We start from the raw sequence: 26,899 nt of genomic DNA, 5'->3' as shown, positions 1-26,899 counted from the left end.
GTTCACCTTCTTGGGAATTGAATCTGGTGTTGTCTACATTGATGGATGGGTCTTCCTTCCGAACCAATCCATAAAGTAATGCTGCAACACTTAGCATAGAAAACAGCTTGTTTAATTGCAATTACTTCAACTCATAGAGTCAGAAAATTGCAGGCTGTATCCTCTGTAGAACCCTTCACGGTATTCCATCACAATGGGGTTGTCTTACATACGCGCCCCTCTTTCTTGCCTAAAGTAGTATCAGAGTTACATCCCAACCAATCTATCACCCTTCCTACCTTTTTTCCAAATCCAACTTCCGCAGCAGAGAGAGCATTTTATTCTCTTGATCTTAAGAGTCGTTCGCTTCTATTTAGACATAACAAGATCTATTAGGAAGTCTCCCACATGTTAATAAATCATGGGTCTATGACAGGGATCTCCAACGATTAGCTTGGGAGCTACTGGTAGCTCGCCAGTACCCTCAAAGTTGCTCTCAGAGGTGAGCTCAATCCCAGTATCTCCTTCAGAGAGTCAATGCAGAGACTCTAAGCATATTAAAAAAGGCAACACTTCTCATCTGAAAATCTTTAGCCAACCAGCCTACGGCAGGGACTCATATTAACATTCAAACACGCACTGTGTCAGCCTATTGAGTCTGCCACATGGTCACCTTTATCCAGTCTCGTACTAAGTCACAAGGTGATTAGCCATGTGGTAGCCTCCTGCGTTTATCAATTTCACCATGTGTGTGAAACGTGGGCCATAAATGAAGAGTGGCAGTGGTAGCCGGAGCAGTAATCAGGGCTGACCCACTAAAGTGTGGGACTGCAGGAGTCAGAGTGAAAATGTTTCAGTTGGGTGCATGAGCAGCCAAGGGCTGAGGAAAGCTATGATCATGAGCAGAGAAAATGAAGAGCCTCATCTGCATTCATCAATGTGTGCGTCCATTATAAACACTGTTGCTTCCTGTAAGCTACACCTGGTGTCAAGGACTACCAAATGGGTATGCTAGCCCCCATCATATGGGTTTTGTCTGTGGCACAATTGTGTCAGTTCATGGCATAATAGTGCGAATGACATAAGTATCGCCATCCTTTACTATTTGGGGTATTCGTGGTCTAGTTATGGTACACTGGCAGCCATCCGTGACATATTAAGAGCATTACTGCACTATATTTAGTTGTCCCTGATATAATTGTGGCTGCCCCTTGCATAATAATGACCATGACCAATAATATGGTGGCCATCCTGGTCCTTATGGTGTCCAGACTTGGTAAAAGTTATACTGGTGGGCATTATTGGCATTATACAGTCGTCCTCGGTGCTATGGTGCCATGGATTATGACTGTAACACCTGAGCATTTGAAGCATTCTGTCCATATGAGGCATTTGTACAGGTGAGTGCCCAATTAAAATGACTAGCTGATGTTTGGGGACTATGTATTTCTTAAAAATGAAAAAACGTGTATTTTAAAGGCATTTTTCTCAAACAAGGGTTTTCTTCAGGAAAATTTAGTTTGTTTGCCCAAAATGGAAAGTGGTGATAGAAAAATCTGTGTATTTTCAGAAATTGATATGCTGATGAAGACAAAAGGTTGCAATTCCAAAACACATTTAAAGTTGATATTTAAAAGATATGTCAAGCTGAATTGAGGAGACTTATTGCTGTGGTTATGTCCTTTGTGCCACAAGGCATGTGAAGATTTGAATGTTACTTTATCAGTCAGGTGGGGGCATTTAATATTGATAAATGTTTCCCTAGCATTTCTTCTGGTACTATCACCTGGAATACTTGGGTGGCACTACGATAATCCTGCTTAGGGTGGTCATAGTGTAATGTTTACATGTGCTGTCAATATTTTACAGTGATAAAATTTGCTAGTAGCTCAACAGGACTTTCCTTGAGCTGAAGTAGCTCTCAATACAGAAAAGGTTGGAGACCCCTGGTCTATGAGAAAAGGTCTACTGACCTCCAAGCAATCCATAGGTAGGTGGATATTTTTTTGCATTACCATTGCAAGGCAGCCACTTTGAGGTCTCTACACACATTTGCAAAACGTTACTGTTTAGAATCGGATACAAAAGCTGACTATGTTTGGACAAGAGACTTTAAGAAACCTTTTTAAATAGTTACTCTTGTGCTTCTGGGTCAACACTACATATTCCTGATAACAGCCTCAAATACAAAACTTTACGGTCTCACAGGGTATACATATCTGAATACCGCTTCAGAGTTTTTTTTCATAGCTTGCTATTCTATTCAAGGTTCATGACTATCAATGAAGATCCTACGATGCAGAAGGAAAAGTTACATACCTGTATACATTGTTCTGAGTCGTAGGAATCTTCATTGAAGTCATAAAAACCTTTCCTGGCTGTCGGGCAGTATTGTTATTCTGTGCTTCGCATAAAAAAGAGCTGCCTCTCCCAGGCAAATAGGGGATAGGATCTCTCTAAGGTCCTTAAAGGTACAGGTCAGGTTTTGAACTTACTAGTGTTAGCCTAAAAGGCTGTTTTTTCCTTTCATGCTGTCTCTACCAAGCACAACCCCTTTCCTATGACAGTGTTGTAAGCTTTTTTCATTACATTCCTCCTGCAAGTATTGTTAGCATTCTCCAGGAAAACACATCTCTGACAGTCTACACTGTAAATGTATGGAAAATGACTTTTAGTGATCAACACTATACAGATCTTTTTCCTGGATTCTCAATATATATTGAAGAAGCTGTTGTGGGGTCTGCTCAGGCGGCACAGAATTATTCAAGGTATATGACTTCAATGAAGATTCCTACGATGCAGAACGATGTCTACAGGTATGTAACATTTCCATTCTTGTAACAACCTCAATTACACTAATAATTCCCATGCAGCATGGAAAACTGAGGTACGGAACCCTCCTACTGTAGCTTGCCTGTCTAATTTTCAAACCTTGGACTAGTTTCCCGGTACTAAAAGTTGAGGAGCTATGCTCTACGGTCTGCTAGGGTGGGCCACTAGGTCAGTTGTTTATTGGCACATTCCACCGTAAATTGCTTGGATGAAGAGCCCTCCTTGAATTATTATGCAAGTAGATGTTGTACATATTCTTTCATAATCCTGCTTTGACCAAGAGCTCAAATATTCTCCCCTTTGGAGAGTACCTCTCTATCCTCAAACTTCGCCTGACGTTGCAACATTTGCAATTCTCAATGCGCAAGCTGTCATGCCCCTGCATGCTCAAGGTATAAAATGTGCTTCTCTGATTGGCCAATCTTGTAATCGTGCTATCACATTTTACCTGTGAATTTTCTACCTTATAGGTTAGTTCATCCAGTTTCGTACATGCGCCTCTGATCTGAATTTTATTTAAGAGAACATTGCCTGGTTATCTACTGCAGCATCCTGTGACACTGGATCTTCAGTCCTGTCAGTCTCATTCCTTTTTCTATAGTAAGGGTGTCGCCGGTCCGTGCACCCTTTCAATGAGCTTGGCTTGTTATTTATTAAATTTGCCCTTTGTTATGGGGGATGCCGTCCTGCACACATAGTTGCAGGATGGATGCTTATAATGAGGCACACACAGCTCAGAGCTGTTTCTATGACCAATATTATGGATCACATCTGCAGGTGTCAGTGTATAATGAAATTGCCAAAGGCTCCCTAAATGATGTACTTTGATTAAATTCTTTTCCCAGTAATACATGTAGCTAACAATTAAAATATATAACGGTGGGCATACGAATGGTGTAGAGGAGGCTGTCCAGAGCAGCTGTCCAACACAGCACAAATTGCAGGCTTCAGTGCTGCATGGGCCCTTACTCAGTGAGCATCTCACTTACCGTATTGTGGTAACTCTTACAGCAAATTCCACCTGAGAGCTGCAGGGCTGTCTCTCTGAACACAAGGCCTCATGTACAAAAGTGTTTAGCGGTTGCAAAGCCTTGGCCTTGCAAAACCATAGTGTTTACAGCTACAAATGTATCAGAGCCCTTTAATAAGTGATAAAAGTCTACCCAGTTCATAGAATGGCTTAGGAGAGGACATGAAGAGGGTTCCCCCTTCCTATTTGGGAGCCACAATGGAATGCATCAGTGTTTGACAACACTGGAAAGGGAGTGATACCTTATTGACAAAGTGGAAAGTGTACCAATTGCACAGCTTCCCTTTTGGGACTTTTGTCAGGCAGCCAAGAAACAAGGAACCAGTTTTTCAGGGGACCACTGTATGCGCCCTCAAGTGCATTCCCAAAGTAGCACCTGCCCTTTTAGTGAACAAGGGCTAGTATTAAAAAAATTCTATCTGTTTGGGAAAACAAATACATGGCTGGTGGTTTCCTGTCCTGAATAGGTCACCATCCCTACATTTGCAGCAATTCATGGGGCGTCACAAATGTTCAGTAATTAGGTCATTTTGAAACACTTGGTGAATGGACATTTTGTGACTTAACCTATTAGTTCATAGATCACTTTGTAAAATGATGGGCGGGTCACAAAATGTAATTTGCACTCATTATTTATGACCTATCTGTAAGTACATGAGGCTTGTATTGTGCACTCTGATCTGATGATATAACCTCTAACTCAGGTGATCCAGTTTTGAGATATAACACGTTGTGTTAGTCGTGTGCACCGTTCTCATCCAAGAATGGCCTCAGTTAGTGACAACAACCCAGCAGATACCTCACTCTGCTCAAGACCTCCTTCTGATGCCGTTAAGTCCACCAACAGTCATATCAATCATTCTCCTAGGCGCAGCATTCAAGTTCATCAACATTTGTCCTTTTGTGTGGCTCACTTGTTGGGACTGATCTCTGGTGAATTCCAAAAGAGAGGCGGAGGTTCGTAGTTGCAAGGGGAGGTCATTCCATGTCTTCTATGAGAAAGGAGAAGGAACATCCTCCGCTTCTCCTTCAGTGGATGCAGGCGAGCGAGAGGGACATGGAGTGTAGCTTTCTGGAAGGTTGGTGGAAGCTCAGGTGGTGGTTGATGTAGGCGGGTCCCTGGTTGTATTATGCCTTGTATGTGTGGATTGTCAGCTTGAATTGGCATCTCTTCTGTATGGGGAGCCAGTAGAGTTTTCTGAGGTGGGTAATGATGTGGGTCCGTCGAGGGAGGTTGTGAATGAGTTCTGTATGGTCTGAAGTCTCTGTAGAAGGTGTGTGGCAAACCCTGCATAGAATGGAGTTGCAAACCTAGTAACGTGTTTAAGTGACAGTGACAGTGTGCACAAAACCCACATATGGGCATACAATTCTGTTATAAATGGGGGTCTCTAGTTGGCAGGTTTGCACCCTGTCCAATTAGGGACCCGTCCTTCTAGTAAGGATAAGGCAGTGATAGAGTGACCCGAATAGGGATTCAAACTAGCAACGTGCGTACCCTTCTCGGGGTCCCAGAAGAGAAAGGGGTGACGGCTAAATGACATAGGTGCCCGACACCTACAATGCCGTGGACTTAAGAGAATCTGTGGCTTCAGGTACTTACCTGTCCATCTGGGCGACTGGAAAATGAAGAGATACGAGGGCTTTCTGTGTAAAACAGAGGTAACGTGGAGATAGCCCAAACTTGCCGATTTCCTAGGGTGATTCTAACAGAGTAGATAAAAAAAAGACGTATGTAATACTAGCAGGGGATCACATAGACCACTCAGGTATTAGGGCTTGGCCGGCTTTTGAAAGTACTGTTAGGATATCAATTAAGAAAGTAGAGCACGCCATTGCCAGGCAGCCCCATAATAAAGCACCTGGTTTGGATAAAGTGCCCGGTGATCTTTTCCACTCCCAACCTAGAATCTGGGCACCCTATTTAGCTGCACTGTTTAATGCAGTGTTACTGGGAACCAATATCCCAGACACATGGGCCGGGGCCGAAATTGTCCCTATTTTTAAAAAAGGTTCCCCCTTAGCTCCTTCAAACTACAGACCGATAAGCCTCCTGGATACCTCACAGAAACTTATGGGTCGGATTATCCTGGATAGAATACTAGGATGGGTAGAAGAAAACAAAATATTAACCACCTTTCAAGCTGGGTTTAGAGCTGGGATTTCGACCCTAGACCAGCTTTTTAGATTACAGGTTTTGTTCTGGAAGACGGTAACACTGGAGGGTGGTAGCTTATACCTGGTATTCGTAGATCTACGGGCCGCCTTTGATCTTGTGCCCAGGGAAAATCTATGGAGGGTATTGGAAGACCTAAAGCTCCCACCATACCTACTTGAAGTTTTAAAGCGTTTCCATAAAGGGAACTATGCCCGGGTACGCTGTGGGAAGAACGGCGATGTATCGGACCCTTTCCCCGTTACCAGAGGAGTACGCCAGGGTTGCGCCCTGGCGCCCACGCTCTTCAGCCTTTATATAAATGGCTTGGTTGGTGACCTGGATGCGGTCAGAAATAACGATGTCCCTCGGCTGTCATCTGGGCGGGTGCTTGCTCTGATGTTCGCGGATGACACTTTGCTGTTATCGCGAACATCAACAGGCATCCAGAGGGTCTTGGATGGTTTTGTAACATTCTGCGCTTTGAGGGGACTCGAGATCAACTTAGATAAGACGAAGTATATGATCTTCGGCCCACCAAAACGCACCCGTCCCTGCCCATCTCTGAATGGCATCCCGCTTGAAAGGGTTAGAACTTTTGTTTACCTGGGTGTTACCCTGACCGAAGATTTCAGCTGGGGCCCCCAGGTGGTCAAATCTGCCCTAAGGCTTACGCAGATAGCGGGTGGCATTAATAAGTTCCACAGGAAAACACAATTCAAACCAGTCTCTCCAGCCCTCGAAATGTATAGGGTTCAAGCTAGACCTGCCGCTACATACGGCGCAGAACTTTGGGGCCATACTCGTGTACTATCCCTTTCAAAGGCCGAACATACATTCGCTAGAAACCTGCTAGGGCTTCCCCAGAGTACACCTCTCATACCTATGAGACTAGACCTAGACCTGGAACCTATCTCTGAACTCTTATCAAACCGACCCCTTCTGTATTGGAGAAGGCTATGGACAGTGCCCGAGCTCAATGACTATAGAGCTGAATTCTCAGCAATTTGGGACCAATTGAAGGCTAAAAACATACCTTGGCTATCTCATATCAAAGCCTCAACATATCAGATAGGCCTGCCACAACTCTGGGAGACTCCAGGGGTAAGCTGTATAGCAGTACAGAAAAAGGAGTTGCTAGCCTTACTTAGACAGCATAAACTAGCTTTGTTATACCGCTCACAGTCTGTGGGTAGGTTGACCACAGACTTCTTGCAAGTTAAGCTGGTACCCAGCAGGGAGGAGTTTTTAGACCTGATTCAGCCCCCTATTGCAAAAAAGTTATATATTCAGTTAAGGTATGGTTGCCTTCCAATTGGGGAACTGACCTGCAAATGGGCAGGGAGAGGTGAGGGAGTTTGCCCTGGTTGCAACGAATCTAAAGAAGATCTAGCCCACATTTTATTTTTCTGTCCCGCTTACAAGGAAATACGTAGATCTTGGCTTGTGCCACTATGCAGAAATTTGGGTTTAAAACATTGTGCGCAAGCATGCAGGATATTACGTTATGATACCTCACCTCCTATTGTGTTCACTGTTTCCCGTTTTTTACATAGTATGTGGCGAAGGAGGTCCGCCCTCACTAATTAAATATAAAATTGCTAGTTTTTAATAATGATGCGTAAATTTCATCTTTGATAACTGCTGTTTAATAACTTTTTACCTTGTATGTATAATTATTTATGTTTTATCTTGTATGTAAATATTTTATCTGTGCTTTTATGGTCATCGACCGAAATAAAGCTAAAAAAAAAAAAAAAAAATACTAGCAGGTACCTTTCCCACCCAGCTTTGTGGGATAGACCAAGAGATAGACCAAGAGATTTCCTCATGTTTTTTATACGATTTCAAAAGTCAACCACAGAAACAGGTTCGGGCGATACCTATAATTGATTTCATCTCGCAGGAGGGTTTGAAAGTCATGAAGACCCCTGCCTCCATTTCTGCAGTCCTGCCGTGCTTGGATAAAAAGTACAAGGCACCAGACAATTCACCAGCCTGTTTAATTGGTCAACCAAAGGCGGATTTGGTTATTTTGCAGGTGGCTCAACGTCGTGTCAGGAATCCTTCCTCTCCTTTGTCGGTTCCTCCGGATCGAGAGGGCAGACGCCTTGATGCCATTGGGAAAAAAAAATCCACCATGGCGGCAACTACTGTCCGGGCGGCTAATTCCCTTGCCATTCTAGGCCGCTATGATAGGCAAATGTGGTCGGACATTTCTCCTTTTATCGATCTGTTGCCTGAGGACCGAAGCTTTAAAGATTCTCCAGGAGGGTGAGAGGATCTCTGCCGAGATCATTGACTGCACAGTGGATGTCTCTTCCATGGGTTTTCACCAACTGGCAGGAGCAGCAGTCCTCCGAAGACAGGGCTGGTTAGGAGCTACTTCCTTTCGCCAAGAAGTGCAAACAAAAATTATCGATATGCCTTTTGACGGCGAATCACTTTTCAGGCAGCACATAGGTGACGCCCTCCAAGCAATTGAAAAAGATACGGACACCGCACGTGCTCTTGGCACTTTCAATTTAAGAAACAGCCTTTTCGTGGTGCGAGGGGTCGTGGTTCCTCCTATTCCTTTCGAGGAGGTTACAATCAGAACAGGCAGTACCAGTCTTATCAGGGACAACGTTACTGTTCCTCACAGCAACAGCAGACGTATCGTCAGCTGCCTCCTATAAGCAGTACAGAGGAAAATCTTCCTACAGAGGCAGAGATTCCTCAAAAAAGCAGTGACAGCTGCCATCACTACAGATCGTTGGGTTTTGGACAAAGTGTCCAGAGGATACACCCTAGAATTTGTAAAATTTCTCCCAATTTCTCCTCCCAGAGGTCCTCTTCCTACCCATCTGAAAGAACTCTTATGCCAAATCAACGTCATGTTACAAAAAGGAGCGATCAAAGTGGTTCCAAACTTACAAAGGGGTGCAGGTTTCTATTCGAGACTCTTCCTCATCAAGAGAAAATCGGGGGATTGGCAACCCATCCTGAACCTTCGTTCCCTCAACAAGTTCCTCAAAAAGCCAATCATTTCAGATGTTGTCGCTCCAAGAAGTACTTCAATTTCTATCTCAAGGAGATTACATGAGAACACTGGACCTTCAAGATGCCTATTTTCATGTCCGAATCTTACCCAGACACAGAAACTTCCTGCGCTTTAGAGTGGCTGGCAGAGACTTCCAATTCAAAGTCCTCCCCTTCGGCCTTCGCTCTGCGCCCTGAGTGTTCACCAAGGTTTTGGCACCGGTGGCGGTAAAACCTTCGTCAAGTGGGCGTCCGAATATTTCCCTACCTCAACGACTGCCTTATAAAGGCGCAGTCGTTTACAGTTGCAACGAGACACACTCAAACATGCCGGTCTCTGTTTCAGTCACTGGGCCTGTTCATAAATCTGGAGAAGTCGCACTTCACCCCCTCTCAAGTTGGTACTTTCTTGGGAGCCATGATAAATACTCAGACAGCAAAGGCGTATGTATCAAACGAAAGGCAACAACGAATTTCCAAACTGGCATCTCTTCTACGTGCAAGAAAGTCTGTTTCTGTTCGACAGTTCAAGTCGCTTCTGGGAATGCTATCTTCCTGCATCCCTCTAATTCCCAACTGTCATCTCAAAATGAGGCCCTTACAGGAGGAAATCGACAAACAGTGGAAACGGGTCTCAGGGTCTTTCGACGATGTAATCGTCATCACATCTCGGATGCACAAGGTGTTGCTATGGTGGACTCACAGGACAAACATCTCAGCAGGCCGCTTCTTTGTAGCGGACGATTCAAGTTTCATCCTTACAATAGACGCTTGCCTCAACGGATGGGGGCGCATCTTCAAGGGTCTCACAGTCAAGGGAAAATGGGATGCTCAGCAACGAACTTGGCATATAAACTTTTTGGAACTACTGGCGATATTCCTGGCGCTAAAATCTTTTCGCACCCTTCTTCAAGGTGCTTCAGTGTTGATCCGGACGGACAACACGACAAGCATGCATTATGTGAATAAATAAGGAGGAACAGGTCCACTTTGCTGTCCCTACAAGCCCAGCAGATTTGGAACTGGGCGATTCAACATCAAATAACTTTAACAGCAGTTCATGTTCCAGGAGTGTCCAACATTCTAGCGGACTCCCTGAGCAGGTCAATCTCGTCCAACCATGAGTGGGAACTTCATCAGCTAACGCTGGACAACATCTTTCAGCTGTGTGGACGGCCTAATCTGGATCTATTTGCGACCAGTCGGAACCGCAAATGGCTATTTTACGCAAGCTGGCTTCCCTAACCAGGATCGTACAGGAATGCTTTTTTGATGAACTGGTCAAAAATGTATGCTTACGCTTTTCCACCGATTCCTCTAGTCCCAAGGGTGCTTCGGAAGATGCGGAGGGAGCCATGTCACATTCTTCTCATAGCCCCCACATGGCCTCACCAGATTTGGTTTTCAGAGCTGCTCCTTCTGTCAGAGGGCGATCCTTTCTAGGACCCTTACCCCCACTGCACCCACCGGCAGGAACAAAAGATCCCCGCTAAAGAGCCCCAATTTTGGGTGCCCGTCAGGTATTGCAGCGCCGACCTGACGAGGGGCAGGCTCAAATGATGAAGCTTGACACCTAGCTTGCTGGGTGTGTGAGAGCCCTAGTTCCAACAAGGGAATCTCCCTTTCTTCCCACCTGCTTATCTTACAGCAGGGCCCACTTGGTACCCCTTACACGTGACAGTACTTTTTCCTATCTTCTCTAGAGGAACTCTGTACCTTTTCTTGTACACAACCTTGACGGGGTATGTACATTGGACCTCATTAAACTTACCCCTTTGTCCCCACGTTTGTTGAAAGGTTTAACACCATCCCACTTAGCGTGACACACTTAAGTATACAAAAATGTTTTTAAAAGTTAATATTACGGTACGGCTTAAGGAGAGAGGAAATAAAATCAGAAATCAATGAACAAAGAACATAGCAGCGGCAATTGAAACTGATAATTAAAATTGCACATGGTTGAAGAAGAGAGGCAACTAACAGTAAGATTGAATTAAAGTAAACCAACAATGAAGAAAGGAGGAAATGATAGTGAATGGGAGAGATGAATGTGTCAGTGATGATCAAAGAAAATATCTTTTTGCTGTAAGAGAAGAAAGCAGTGTCAGGAAAACAAAAATGGCTGTAAGAAGTGAAGAGATGTACAGCTCTCTTGCCTCAGTCTATTCCCTGCAATGTGAAAGTTCAATGTTTCTTCTACAACTTTATTTCTGATATAAAACAAACCTCATGCAGATTAAAAAGAATAGTAGACAGTGTTGTAGATGTTTAAGAAAGACTATACCATAGTTATATCCAAGTGGTGCTGTATCTTGACCAAACAATTTGGAGTGCACAGGTTATTAATATTCAACATCTTACAACAGCAGCTAGTTGGACTGTCAGCATGAAGAAGCCATACTAGTGCTCATAGACTGCTTAGTGGACAGAAGAGTAGACCATTAAAAAACAAGCATATGGTGCCAGAAGAATGAAGCTGACCCTACATCTCTGGGGTTCAGAACACAAGAATTCGGGGGGCTAGGGGGCATCATCAGCAGATAGGACATTTTACATACTACCACCCTCTCCAATGACCTTTATGAACTGTATGCATATATGTTGTATTTGTATAGCGCAAACCTAGCCATACGCAGAAGAGAAGTGGATTGGGGCCCCAAACTGAGGTCCTCATCTTAGAGAGTCTGTTTCCTGAGGAGCAGCTTCTTTTTAGGTCTCGCCTGACCCAGCGCATGCGCTGGTCTGGCGAGACTTATTTAGAGGGCTCCAAAAAGTGCTACCAGGCCAGCCTAGAGCTACAGTGCATGTGTGCGGTCGCGCGCGCCGCGCTTGACCGCGATTACTTACACTTTCGCGGCCGCTTGACCGCTTTGATGTTTGATCGCGATCACTTTCGCTTGTTTGTTTTTTGTTGCAGTTTTATAGAAAGCGATCTCGACCGATTTATATGAGCATTGGTTTCACTGCACACGGTAACATTCATTTTTTTGTCAGCTTGTCCATGACTCTTCTCCCCCATTTCCCGTGCTTTGCCCAACACCATCTCACCCATCCCACTTGCCCACCCCACCACCCTCCGAGGTCGAGACCTCTTTCAGCTTTGTATTTATTCCCCCCCCCCCCCCCCCATTTTTTGTTTCAGCAGCGGCTTCTGCCTTATAGCTTTGCGGCCCGGCCCTCTAATTTGCATACATTTACAATGTATTGTATTGGTAGCACTGTAAACCATCCCTGATTAATTGACCTCGTTCTGTTCAGAATTCCATCGTAAGCAAAAGCGAGGCTCTGTAAGGCGCATGTCTGGGCTTACCTTTTTACAGCTCTTAGTTATCATAACAGAGGGACTGCAGCAGAGTGAATACTAGTGTCACAGGAGTTTCGGTTTTAGATGACACTGAATATGGAAGCCCCGCGTGATGCCATCATCCTTCACGGCCTTGTGAAATTTCCTTGTTTGCATCAGTCTGTCATCAATTGCAACCACGCTGCTTAGTGACTTACATTGACTCTCTCGTGGACTAATGCCTGAGTTATAAAGCTTTAAGTGGAAGGATTACATATTCTAATGTAGTAGGCAATAAAGTAAGAAAATAAAGGCTTATGTTTATTTCATACAGGTAGAGAATGTGGCCTTATGGCCAGACCTGCCGACTTTGAAACCGGGGACCGAGGTTCTAGTCTGAGGCGTGGCCTCAACAGCCTTTGATTCTGGGCAAATCACGTAATCTACCAGTGTCAGAAACTCTACATAATTTAACTGGTGCTCATTTAAAGCGCTACAATATATACGGTCAAGTTTACGCTTTAAAGAAGTACAATTATTTCTAGATGAAGCTCATGCAAATTCTGTTAATGTGATTCCACCTGTTGTATTTGCGATTGAACTCCCTCTCTTTTTGGTGTTCTATAATACTTGCTTTACTATTACAGTGTTGCCTTTCCTGGTGATAGCTTTGCACATTCTCCTTTCTGTAGCGCAGCAGACGTTGCACTCGCTGTCCAATGTTCTTGGTGCACTTAATGGCTCTGTACACAGTGACTCTCGACCATGGCTCTTAACAAATCTCGCTGAACAGTCTCCCCGTGCCAAAGCTGTTTGCTTTGTCTACTAGATCAGATATGAAACATTTTGTCAACCTATGTTTTCTTGTCGTCCCCAGGCTCCAGAGTGGGGCGTCCCTGGGTCTCGTCTGTCACAGAAACCAGTGCTGGTTTCTCTGACATTTTAGCCAGTAGACTGAATGGGTAAACTGTATAAATGTATTCAGTATCCTATATTGCAAACGAGGCCACAAAGGCAACATAGCGTTACTAAAGAGATGCATCTGCTGGAGAGAGAAATTGGGTGCAGTTGAAACACATTTGTAGTTAGGCATATAGTACGTTTGAATATCAATGGAGAGTGGATCACAGGTCCTGAAAGAACCAGGGTTAATAGCAGCAGTACTAAGTACTGTTAAGAAACCCTCAATCACGTGTTAGTTCTCAGGTGGAATTTTAGCGGTATGTTCGATTATCCGCTACTTGCTTGACAACGTGACAGTATCATCATCGGGTTAATGAATGCTTCCTCCACCCGGAGGTAATTCCTCTGTTTTTTTCAGTTGTGATCAGAGAACCGTGTTAGGTGTGTAGTGAAGTGCTATATAGTGAGTGAAAAGGAATTTAAAAGACTCGAAAGGACCAGTTTGTAATTTTAATGAAACTGGATTCGAGTTAGATTAAAAACTACTTATCGTGCACAGAGTAGACTATTTAGGGTCTAGTGCACTAAAAAATGTGTCCAGAAAATAGGTCGACATGTTTCAGCCTTATCTCATGCCCCGAAGGGTCATATAGGCTTTCATCAGGACCCTAGTGTATGTGTAGGAGACTCTATAATTGGAAGGGATCTCCCTCGTGAAATGGGTGAGTACCGTTGTTTCACCAGTCGGTCTGAGTTCAATTTGAACCTGTTTCTTAATTGTTCGATTGGAGGGTTACATCTGATGGTGTAAGCTGTGCCCGCTCTTTTCGGCGGCAAAATGTGACTTGTTCTGTCACTGCTTCTCTCCACCCGGTGTGGAAGAAGCATTCATTAACCCGATGATGATGCTGTCACGTTGTCAAGCAAGTAGCGGATAATCGAACATACAGCTAAAATTCCACCTGTGAACTAACACGTGATTGAGGGTTTCTTAACAGTACTTAGTACTGCTGCTATTAACCCTGGTTCTTTCAGGACCTGTGATCCACTCTCCATTGATAATTAAACGTCTAAGACAAAGAAGCTGAGTGGGTCATACCCCTTCTTTCTCCCTCCTTTTGATTTATTTATATAGTACGTTTGGCCACTGGTGCTACTGTGCAGATAAATGCCTTTCTACTTCCAAATGGGAGAGAGAGACCAGCTCATATTTCCTCGCTCAGTGCAATTCATGATGCATGTTTTTGCCACACCACTTAGAAAATTCACCAGCTGCCACTGGTCTGTTTCCCCTCGACAAAAGCAGTGTCTTTATTATTCTTTATAGAACTAGCTCTCATTTTGAGGGATGTGATTGTTTGCAGTCTGTCTTTAGTTAGAGGAGTAACCACCTCACCCGCTCTACAAATGCCACCTGTCTAGCTGCTGCTGCAGCCAGGTTTGGGTGTTATCAGTAAAATAAAATATTTGCCTCATATCACACAATTTACTTACGCTCGGAAGCTGTGATTAATCCAGATTTTTTGTTTTGGTTTCACTTTCTGCCTCCTGATCCATCCACTTTATTAGCTTGCTTTTTGTTTAGATGTTGTCAAACATGCTGATTGTAAACATCAAATCGCTCATGCATACCCACAACCACTCGACTGCAGAAAAAAAACATAAGTAGGAAACATTGCCATTTACATCGCCAGTAGCTCTAACTTTCACCAGTGCGAGACCTATTGCATTGCAAATGCTTGTTAATAATCATCATTCAACTGTCCCAATGTTGTTCGAGTGACAGAGCTTGATGCACCCAACTCTGCAAGAAACACCTTACTGTAGTCCGCAAGATTGAGCACAAAGGCTATACAAAGGGCATTCTTCATAGTTTGAAATACTTTCTAATATTCAGAGGTTAAATTAATTAACCTGGATTGCTTTATTTATGTCCATTCAGTAAGGTGCAACCATGCTTCTGTAACCATGACAAGCTTTCTGTATTATCAAGTGAAACCAGGCACTCCATTTTTCTAGGTTGAGTTGTCGTAGGCTTACTCCCAGTCTACAATTAACTAGATTTTTGCTTGGAGATACTGTATATATCTGTCTCTACGTTGGACGATGGTATGCTTATTTAAAAGAAAAATGCCTCTTCGCAAAAATTACTTTAAAATAAAATCCTCTACGCGAACTCAGCATATTAAGTTGCTTAAATTGTGTTTATTACTTACTAAAATACAAATTCTCCTAGTGTGATCACAGAAACTATGTCTTTTATATTCAATTATATTTGGCTCCCAAGATCAACATGTTCAACAATCATAGGGGGTTCAAATGCTTGTAGTTCTGCTTTCTTCCTGATTACCCACCCATCTACTCTGCTCTCTCTCTCTGCGTTTTGGAGCAATTTAGCTGGCATGTTTCGACTGGGCAGATCTGAGATGCATGCTGTAAAGATTTGTATGATGGGCATATAGGTACTTTACTTGTCTGACTTTTTTCTTTGTCCCAGGCATGATCAGCGTGATGGAACTAAGGCCTTAGTACCACTAGTACAAGAGTCACTGCAGTGAATGGCTTATGCATATTCCTTCAAAAACTAATGGTTGATGCCATACACTGATATATAACCAAATGACTAAACAAAGTGGTCTTTGATATATTTCAGGTCCGACCCCTATAACAGCCTGGACACTGGTGAAGAACGGCCTCTCACTCCTCCTGTGCGCACAGTCGGCATCCAGACCGATTATCGTGACAGTGAAGCTCAGACTGATCCATATACACCTGAATATTTTGTACGTCCTGGATCAGTCCCCGAACTGCTAACACTTGCCAATCTCACTTGGGGTGAGTCATTGATGGATAATTATTTTAATATAAGTGATTCAAAGGCTTTGCTCTTCCCCATGTCATATTTGTCTATTAGGGTACTGTTGCATTTTACATGTGCTTACTTCTGTTGTGTACTGTGTGCACAATACAGTGCTATTATTTGTATAGATAGCTACTGTGTTGTATTCTGATTGAATAGTTTGGCCACAGGGTAAGTAAAATGAATTTCACCAAATAAATGCATCCTCCTACTCCAACATGGGGAGTAATTCCAACACCTAAATAGGGATGACATATCATTGAAATTATCATCAATATTCTCCTATTATTTGAAGACTTGTAAGGTTTAGGGCCTTCTAGTTCCATTTTGTTTTCACAGTAGAAGCAAAAGCCAAATATGTGATATCTAGTATTCTGCACTTTTTAGTTGTGGTATTTGTTAGTCTTATAGTGTTTCCCGCAGTTACTTTAATGGTTTTCTGACACAATATTGTGATACAGAAATATCATGTCTAAAATCTCGATCACAAAAATATTGTGTTCAAGGCATGTGTGCTGCAGATACACATGCTTTGAATACTCCTGCCATCTAGTTTTTCTTCGAAGAAGTCTTTCCTAGTCATGAGGTAAGGTTACTCCTGCTTTCGGTGTTAGTGCGCATGGTCACCCAATCCATTGTTAGATTTTTTTTCTTTCGCCATCATGTTCGGATGTATAATTGCTGCCCTCCGGTTCGAAACAGTTTTTCGGGTTCTCGACACGCAATCCTCTCTACCTCAGCGGTATTGTTTCCGCACGCGTTCCCACTTCTACGCGTATCGTTTCAACATCGAAATCGACCTTCTATCGGAAAGCTTCGTGGACGTCCTTCGAGGCCATGTTAGCTCTCCGTCAATAGATCGGACTTTGTTTAAATTATATCCTCTGTTCCACGTGAGGTATGTGCGCACCGACTCACACAAAGTGTGCAACTTGTGCTTGTCACCGGAGCACAAAGAAGAAAATTGTGATGCTTGCAGATTGTTTCGATCAAAGACGACTTCGCGATTGTCGGGCTCGACGTCGGGAAATGCAGCGTCAAAGCATCAAGGACACGCTGGACATCTTAAGTGAAGACTCTGGCCAAGAAGATATCGAGGCATCAGTGGCAGAGGAGGAGGAAGCCTTCTCCGAACAAGATTCAGGCTCAGAACTCGAGATCGACCTCAATGCCGAAGAACTGCCCCAGGGTCAAGGTGACGTAAGTACCGAAGACCCCTTGCCCCCACAAACAATCTTGAAAAAACATAAGGCTTTGGCACCACCTCTGCCTTCTGGCCAAAGTCGTCACCGAGACGACGTTTCAGACACCCCGCCCTCAGGCCCAGGACCAAAACCACCAGTCAAGCTTTCCAGCTCGGTATTGAGTCGATTACAACCCTCCACGGAGCCGGAAGCCTCTTGTTCCAAGCATAAGCCCTGCTCGGAGCCGAAATCCCCTGCACCAAAAGCCAAGCAACCTTTGTAGCCAAAACCTTCCACGCACTAAAAACACCGGCACCGAAACATAAAGATACCCCTGCATCCGAAAGGGGACATTATTCCATTAACACCTGATCCAAAGCAAAAAATACTACATATTAACCCTGATACTGGTCATATTTATATGAAACCACCTCAGAAACACAAGCTTCAAGAAGAGGGCATTTCTTACAAAATCCCCTTGAAGAAAAAAACTATGGCTACAAGTCTTTTTCATTTTCCATCACCGCCACCTCCAGCACCTCCGTCACCACCTGAGAATCCTTTGCAGATCACACCTCAAGATTCTCCTCAATCTCATCATGACGATGATGATGCAGATGATGGGGGAATAAATATTCCAATACATCCATGGACAGATTACACAGTGGATCCCCCAGGTGACACTGATGCAGACTTGTACCCAACCAAACCTTCTGATGGATACATCTGCCAGTGGATTCCTCACCTTGTGAATATCCCCTGCGCCAGCATTCCACGGAACTTTTCTTCCCCAGCATTCCACGTCGACGTGGGCGACGTCACAATACATCGGCTCCGCACGCGACTCCGTACGACGTCATCGGAGCCATAAGAAGCCCACGTCGGCGTGATGACGTCAGTTCCCTTTTTTCCGCGCCGTCGACGCGCAACGGTTTTTTCCCAGTGCTCTCTAGATACTTTGTAATCTAGTGGTGTATTTTTGTTAAAATCGGTATGTCTTCGACGAGGAAGTCGGGCTTTAAGCCCTGTAGGGAGTGCGGAGGCCTGATGTCCATGACGGATCCGCATCAGAACTGTTTATGGTGTCTCTCCTCTGATCATGACGTGGATGAGTGCGGGTGCTGTAGGAGCATGAATCCTAAAGCGCTGAAGGAGAGGAAGACCAAACTCTTCATGAAGAAGATCGGTGAGGAGAAGAGAGGGAGGAAAAAGGAGAAGTCCAGGCGAGAGTCTTCGACTTCGAGGTCGTCGAAGTCGAAGAAGCACCATAAGAAGAGGAAGCATTCTTCTCGGCGTCGGTCCTCGAAGTCTAAGAGATCGAGGTCGGCTTCGCCTCGTCGACGTCAGAGCAAGGTCTTGTCTCCTTCGCCTTCTCCTGATAAGTCTTCGAAGTCTCCCTCTCCGAAGCGGACTCCAGCTCGTTCCCCGACGCCGTCGCCGGCGCTGTCCAAGGCTTCGACTCCGGGTCGGGTGGAATCTGATGTGGAGCAGGAGCAGGAAGAGTCTGTTCCAGTGCCTGGTGACTCCGCGGCTCCGGTGGAGGATTCTGAGGAGCCGACGCCGGTGGCTCCACAGGAGGATACAGGGGCAGTTCCTTATCCCCAATTCCCGGCTCCAGGTACGGATCCTTCGGGATTTCTGAATGCCATGTATGGCATTTTTCAGAGAGCATCCTTCCCATCCGGAGCACCAGCAGGTCCCGTGGGTCCGATGGCGTTTTCTCTGGGAGTGCCGCAGCAATACGCTCAGGCTCCTTTTCTGCCTTTTATGCCGATGGCGCCTTCTTGGCAGTTTCCGGCGCCGGTTGGGAATCCGGCTCGACCTCGGATGGATGGTCAATCTTCGGAGCCTTCTTTGACGCCGAGGCCGACTCCATCGATGCCGCATCCGGCGCCGCCGACTCCACCTGTAGCGCCTCCGACGCCGGTGCCTTTGGCTCCACCGACGCCGCGTACGACGTCGACGACGCCGGCTCCCCGGATCCGATCGAGGCGGGAGGCCCAAAGGGTTTTGGAGGAGGAAAGATATCGGGCTGAGGTGGAAGAAGGTGAAGTCGACTCTTCTTCGGATGAGTTTGGAGGTATAGAGGTAGCAAGTGGTTTGGATACCACCCCGGAGTGGGAGCATGCTTCTACAAGGTCTTCTCCACCACAGGAATTGGCGCCCTACCATGTTGTGATCAAGAAGGCCGCGGAGTTGTTAGATCTGCAGCTGCCCTCTGTGGAATACAAGTCCAATCTGCTTACAGAGGTGTTGCACTCCCCGACGTCGGCTTCGGAGCCTTTGTTACCTTTCAATGAGGCTCTCTTGGAACCAGTGTTGGAGGTGTGGAAGAAGCCTCTATCAGCTCCAGCAGTTTGCAGGCAGGTGGCAAGGAGATACAGGGTTGCGCCAGGAGACCCGGATTTTTTATCCACGCATCCTTCTCCGGAGAGCCTAGTGGTGCAGGCTTCATGTTCTAGACATGCTTCGGGTGCTTTCCCCCAATCTCCTGCTGATAGGGAGTCAAAGAAAGTTGATCAGGCGGCCAAAAAGACTTTCTCCTCAGGAAGTATGGCGTTGAAGTCATCAAATGCTACATGCTTGCTGGGGCGTTATGTTCATGCCCTGATGGACTCTATAAAAACTTTGGCCCCTAAGTTACCTGAGGGGGATAAGTCGTCCTTCATGGAGGTTGTGGCGGACACTCAGGCAGCTGCCAGGCAGGTGATCCAGTCTGGGCTGGATACGGCGGACTCTGTGGCGAGGATTATGGGGTCGTCCATTGCCGCAAGGAGACAAGCTTGGCTCCGTTCCTCAGGGTTTTCTGCAGATGTCCAGGCCACGCTGGTGGATCTGCCCTTTGATGGACAAAAGTTGTTTGGGGAGAAGGCAGATTCTGCCCTTCAACGTTTTAAGGACAGTAGGTTGACGGCGAAGTCCTTGGGTCTGCAGGTTCCTGCTAGAGGTTCAACTTTCCGTAAGGCTAGGGGATTCGGAAGGTCATCCTTTCGCTCCTTCCGACAGCCACAACAGCAGCAGCAACAACAGCAGCAGAATCCCCTCTATCGCTCCTATAGAGGGAAGCAAAGGGGTCAGAGAGGTTCTGGTCGCAACCCCTCTTCTTCCTCCTCCTCCTCTGCTCCAAATGAGGCTTCAGGGAAGCAGCCCTAGATCCTCCATCCCGGATCATGTAAGACCTGTGGGGGGTCGGGTGTCCTACTTTCTACGGGGTTGGAAATCTGTTACAACCGACCTTTGGGTTTTGAACCTCGTAGAGACTGGGTACGCCCTTCCCTTTCGGGAGTTTCCTCCCCCTTACCCTCCTTGCCAAGGTTATTGCTCGGAGGACCACCTGCTTCTCCTGCAGAAAGAAGTTCAAGCTTTGTTTCAGAAGGGCGCAATAGAGGTGGTTCCGGAGCAGGAAAGGGGTCAGGGATGCTACTCCCGGTATTTCCTGATCCCCAAGAAGGACGGCAGATTCTGGACCTCAGAATCTTGAATTTTTACCTGAAACAGGAGAAGTTCAAGATGCTGACCCTTGCGCAGGTTCTTCAAGCGTTGCAGCAAGGAGACTGGATGGTGTCGCTCGACTTGCAGGACGCGTACTTCCATGTCCCAATCCTGAAGTCGCACAGGAAGTATCTCCGTTTTACGGTTGGGTCGCAACATTATCAGTTTGCGGTCCTCCCGTTTGGTCTTACTACTGCACCTCGAGTCTTCACAAAGGTGATGGCAGTGGTGGCTGCTCATTTCAGGAGGTCGGGGATTCCGGTTTTCCCCTACCTGGACGACTGGCTTCTGAAGGCAGAGTCCCCAGAGATGGTGCAGCGTCATCTGCAGGTGACAACTCAGCTGTTATTCGACTTGGGTTTTTCGATCAATGTGCCCAAATCTCACCTGGTGCCCTCTCAACGCAACCTGTTTATAGGGGCAGTACTGGACACTACTGTGTGTCGAGCATTCCCTCCTCCTCAAAGGATTCTCGACATTCAGGAGATGGTCCCTTTATTCCACAGTGGAGCGGTTGTTCCAGTTCTGAAGGTCCTTCGCATGCTCGGTCTGTTCGCTTCCTGCATTCTGTTGGTCAACCATGCACGCTGGCACATGAGGGCGCTCCAGTGGTGCCTCCGCAAGCAGTGGTATCAGAACAACGGGGATCTCGGGGAGTCGATCAAGATCTCCGGAGAAGCTGCAGCGGATCTGTCTTGGTGGAGCGTGGAGGGCAATCTGTCCCAAGGAAAGCCTTTCCATCTACCTCCATCGGTGGCCACAGTGATAACGGATGCCTCCACCCTAGGGTGGGGAGCTCATCTGGGGGATCTGGAGATCAAGGGTCTTTGGTCTCCAGAGGAGAGGTTGTTTCATATCAACCTTCTGGAGTTGCGGGCGATTCGTTTGGCACTCAAGGCCTTTCTCCCTTCCCTTCGCGGTCAGTCAGTTCAAGTCCTGACGGACAACACGACCGCGATGTGGTATATAAACAAACAGGGAGGAGTAGGGTCTCTTTGTCTCTGCAGAGAGGCCTTACGACTATGGTCCTGGGCTCAGGACCATCAGATTTGTCTGATGGCAAATCATCTGGCCGGGGTGCTGAACGTGCGTGCGGACAGTCTCAGTCGGCAGTTCTCCGCCGACCACGAGTGGAGGCTCCATCCGGAGGTGGTTCGTCGCGTCTTTCGGACGTGGGGGACTCCTCGGGTGGACCTGTTTGCCACCCGAGAGAACGCGCACTGCCCGTCATTCTGCAGTCTCCAATATCCGATGCAGGGGGCGTTGGGGGACGCGTTTCAGTTGAGTTGGGGCTCACGACTCCTTTACGCGTTTCCTCCCATACCCTTGATTCCTCGGGTTCTGAGGAAGATTCGCCAAGACCGGGCCCAAGTCATTTTGGTCGCCCCGGACTGGCCAAGAAGGGTGTGGTACACAGATCTTCTCCACCTCTCCTCGTGCCCTCCGCTCCGTCTCCCTCTGAGGGCAGACCTCCTCTCGCAGTCGGAGGGGCAGGTTCTACACCCCCACCTCCAGAGCTTACACCTTCATGCCTGGAGATTGAACGGGGCAACCTGAGTTCCTTCTCTCTCCCACCTGATGTGGTGGACGTTATTTTATCGGCCAGGCGACACTCCACCAAGTTCATATACTCCTACAGGTGGTCTAAGTTTGTAAAGTGGTGTGGAGAGAGGTCCATTGACCCTTTAAAGGCTCATCTTTCTGATGTGCTTCAGTTTGCTCTTTCCTTGGCTCAGCAGGGCTGTGCTGTGGCCACGGTCAAGGGCTACCTTTCGGCCTTATCGGCATTTCTGTGCCTTCCAGATCAACCTTCGTTGTTTAAATCTCCGGTTGTTCTGAGGTTCATCAAGGGCCTTACAAACATGTTTCCTCCTACTCCATTTGTAATGCCTCAGTGGGACCTTAATCTTGTCTTAACCTTTTTAATGGGGTCCCCATTTGAGCCTCTTCATAATTGTCCTTTGAGGCTGTTGTCCTTTAAGGTGGTTTTTCTTGTAGCCATAACCTCGGCAAGGAGGGTGAGTGAGCTTCAAGCTCTTAGTTCCAAACCTCCTTTTCTTACCTTACATGCTGAAAGGATGGTTCTCAGGACCAGGGCTGCTTTCCTGCCAAAAGTTGTTACTCCTTTCCATTTGGGGCAGTCTATTACCCTCCCTGTTTTTTATCCACCCCCTCATCCTTCCAAAGAAGAAGAAAGACTCCATGGCCTTGACCCGAAGAGGGCTATGAGTTTTTATTTGGACAGGACCAAGGACTTTCGTATTGATGACCAGCTTTTTATTGGCTACGTTGGTCGTTCTAAAGGTAAAGCGGTGCACAAGCGCACGCTGTCAAGATGGATTATACTGACCATCAAGATCTGCTACGCCTTGGCTGGTAAGACTCCTCCTGAGGGTATTCGTGCTCACTCTACTAGAGCTAAGTCTTCAACATCTGCTCTGGCCCGGGGTGTTCCTGTGGCAGATATTTGTAAGGCCGCGACTTGGGCCTCCCTCCATACTTTCGCAAAGCATTATTGCTTGGACTCTGAGATGAGGAGGGAGGGCCACTTCGCGCGCTCTGTCTTGCAAGACTTTCTGGTATAGAAAGGTGGACACCCTCCTCCGGGAGTGGGGACTGCTGTGGGAATCTATTCACAAGGTGAGGAATCCACTGGCAGATGTATCCATCAGAAGAACAAGTTACTTACCTTCGGTAACGCTTTTTCTGGTGGATACAGTATCTGCCTGTGGATTCCTCACCAACCCACCCGCCTCCCCGTTGTCCACCTTTTGTATACCATGAAATAGGTCTTGTTTGAGATGCTTGTATATTCTCTTGTACATTTGTAGGAAATGCTTGTTTGATTAGCATTCCTTTGTTTAGTATGCTATGTATATGTATTGGGATTCTATATACTGTGTATACTTGGAGTTGTCGTTGGTTCACCTGTTCGCCTCGAAGGCACGGAAAAAATGGGTGGAACTGACGTCATCACGCCGACGTGGGCTTCTTATGGCTCCGATGACGTCGTACGGAGTCGCGTGCGGAGCCGATGTATTGTGACGTCGCCCACGTCGACGTGGAATGCTGGGGAAGAAAAGTTCCGTGGAATGCTGGCGCAGGGGATATTCACAAGGTGAGGAATCCACAGGCAGATACTGTATCCACCAGAAAAAGCGTTACCGAAGGTAAGTAACTTGTTCATCTCTTCCGGAAGACAATGTATCATACCATGAACTCATTGCCAGGGCTGCACATTACCATGGGGTAGAGCTCCACAAAGAATCACTCGAAGAAGATTTCTTGTTTGAGACACTAGCATCCATACATAGGTCATCACAATCACTCCCAATGCTTAAAGGCATGATGCGGCATGCTGACGAAATTTTTAAAGACCCAGTCAGAGCCCGCATCTTAACCTAGAGTGGACAAAAAATATCAAGCCTCTCAAACCAGACCCCAACTTTATCAAAGGACAGTTGGCTTTAGATTCCCTAGTGGTAACATAAGCGAGTAAATTCTCAAACTTCAGGGGATGCTCCTCCACCAGATAAGGAGTTCAAACTAATTGATGCCTCTGGCAAGCGCATAGCTGCTCAGGCAGCAAATCAATGGCACATTGCAAATACATAAGGCTAAGTATGACAGGGCACAATGGTACAAAATGGAGCAACTTATCCAATACTTCCCAGATGAGCATACGGCTAAAGACCAGAACTTGGTAAATGAGGGAAAGATAATTTCTAACTCCTCTATTCGATGTGCTCTAGATGCTGCAGACACCGCAGCTAGGGAAATTAACACTATCATCATGCTCAGGAGACACGCTTGTAAACAAGAGGTCCAACACTCGATCCTTAACACTCCCTTTGATAAGGAACACCTAGTTGGCCTAACATTGACCAGGCGTTAGAAAAGATGAAAAAGGACACTGAAGTTTCTAAATCTATGGGAGCACTTCAAACTGCATCCAACAGAGGTTCTTTTCGTCGCTCCTTCTACAGAGGAGGGTAACAAACAACATCCCCAGATCAAAATACTTCCACTTACAAAGGTAATAACCAGTCCTCTCCCTCCAGAGGTCTTTTTCAAGGAGTTTATAGAAGCAACAACTTCAAGGGTAGGGGTAAGGACAACATAGCTCGTAACTCCCCTTCCCCCAACAAACAGTGACTTACCCATGCTTCCCCCCTGATTATACCACACCTGTCGGGGGAAGACGTCACCAATTTCTCCCCATTCGGCAGTCTATAACATCAGACAAATGGGTTCTTGGAATTATCCAACATGGTTAATGCCTGGAGCTTACCAGCAACCCCCCAAACATTCCACGACGATCTCACAAGTTATCTCCAGAACACATACACTTGCTAAAACAAGAGGTCCAGTCCCTCTTACTAAAAGGGGCAATAGAGCGAGTTCCCATACAGTTCCAAGGCTAAGGGGTTTACTCTCTGTATTTTCTCATCCCCAAAAAGGATGATTCCCTAAGACCTATTTTAGATCTGAGAGAACTAAACCACTACATACTGTCAGAGCATTTTCACTTGGTGACACTTCAACAGGTGCTCCCACATTTACAAAGAGCAGACTTTATGTCTACTCTAGATTTAAAAGACGCATATTTTTATGCTCCAATTTATCCGGCTCATCACAAATACCTGAGATTTGTGATAGCAGGCAAGCATTACCAGTTTAAGGCACTTTCCTTTGGAGTGACTACAGCGCCCAGAGTTTCTACCAAATGCCTGCCAGTGCTTGCTGCTCATCTCAGAAGAAAACACATTTACATCTTCCCCTATGTAGACAACTGGCTCATCAAAGCCAGCACTTACCAGAGCTGTCTGCAACACACACAGATCACAATAGATCTACTTCATCGACTGGGTTTCACCGTCAATGCACAAAAATCTCACCTGCATCCATCACAAATACAGCCTTATCTAGGAGCTACTCTAGACACAGTCAAAGCTTTAGCCTCTCCCAATGTAGCCAGATACACAATATCCAAGCTCTCATTCTACAGTTTCAACCCAACCAAGCATTAGCAGCCAGAGGGTTCATGCAATTTCTGTGAATGATGGCGTCCTGCATCGCAATTGTACCCCATGAGAGGCTTCACAAGCACCCCCAACAAGAATGCTTAGCACATCAGTGGAATCAATCACAGGGCCTATTGACCAATCTAGTGTTGTTAGATGGCCGCACCCATCGCTCTCTGCAGTGGTATAACACACAAAACTTATCAGCAGGCCGGCCTTTCACCGACTCTGTTCCACAAATCGTGCTCACAGCAGACGCAGTTCTAACAGGTTGGAGGCTTATCTCAAACATTACGGAATACAAGGCATGTGGAGCAACAAGCACATGCCTCTACACATCAACTATCGAGTGCTCTTAGCTGTTTTCCTGGCACTAAAAGCTTTTCAGACTCAGTTCATAGCCAAAACAGCCCTAGTGCGAACGGACAATATGACAGCAATGTATAATGAGCAGAAGCAAGGCTGGACACACTTTCTCCAGCCGTCAACACTCGCTCAAGCCATTTGGAATTGGGCGAACCATGACAAGATTTATCTTCTGGCAGAACATTTCCCAGGAGTAAACAATCAAATTGCCGATCTCCTCAGCAGGAGAAGACAACAAATTTACGAGTGGGAATTTCAGTCCCAAGTTCTCCTTCCTTACTTCCGACAGTGGGATTTTCCACAAATAGACCTATTTTCCACAGCCGAAAACGACAAAATGCCCAAACTTCGTCTCAAGGTACCCACACCCGCTATCAAAGGGCAATGCCCTATGGATGAACTGGTTAGGGACATTTGCCTGCGCTTTTCCGGCTCTCCCGCTCATCACGTGGGTGGTTCGAAAACTCAGGCAAACATCTCTCACACCAATTCTGGTAGCTCCCACATGGGCTCGTCAACCATGGAACACCGCCCTCTTGGAGTTGTCACTAGTTACACATCAGGACCTACACGTAAACTCCAGTCTCCTCACACAGAGCCATGGAGAAATCAGACATCCAAATCCCAAAGAGCTGAATTTAGCGATATGACTCTTGAAGTCATAGAGTTTGGTTATTTAAATTTACCACCTGACTGTATGAATATTCTATAAAAGAAGCAAGAAAGCCTACCACCAGGGCTTGCTATGCCACAAAATTGAAAAGATTTGC

At 46.1% G+C, this 26,899-nt stretch overlaps 1 protein-coding gene across 2 annotated transcripts in view; it reads left to right on the top strand.

Annotated features, from left to right (window-relative positions):
• CFAP91 (cilia and flagella associated protein 91) overlaps nucleotides 1-26,899 on the top strand; it is a 587,002-nt gene that overhangs the window by 234,178 nt on the left and 325,925 nt on the right. For both annotated transcript variants that reach the window (XM_085621057.1, XM_085621056.1), the window contains exon 6: nucleotides 15,857-16,038. In XM_085621057.1, the coding sequence (XP_085477183.1) occupies nucleotides 15,857-16,038 (182 nt within the window). The remainder of the gene's footprint in view (nucleotides 1-15,856; nucleotides 16,039-26,899) is intronic.

This window comes from Triturus cristatus, chromosome 8 (assembly GCF_964204655.1).
Source record: "Triturus cristatus chromosome 8, aTriCri1.1, whole genome shotgun sequence".
In the NCBI taxonomy this organism is placed as follows: domain Eukaryota; kingdom Metazoa; phylum Chordata; class Amphibia; order Caudata; family Salamandridae; genus Triturus; species Triturus cristatus.
The sequence above is the reverse complement of the archived record's forward strand: the minus strand, read 5'-3'. Positions and strand labels throughout refer to the sequence as shown.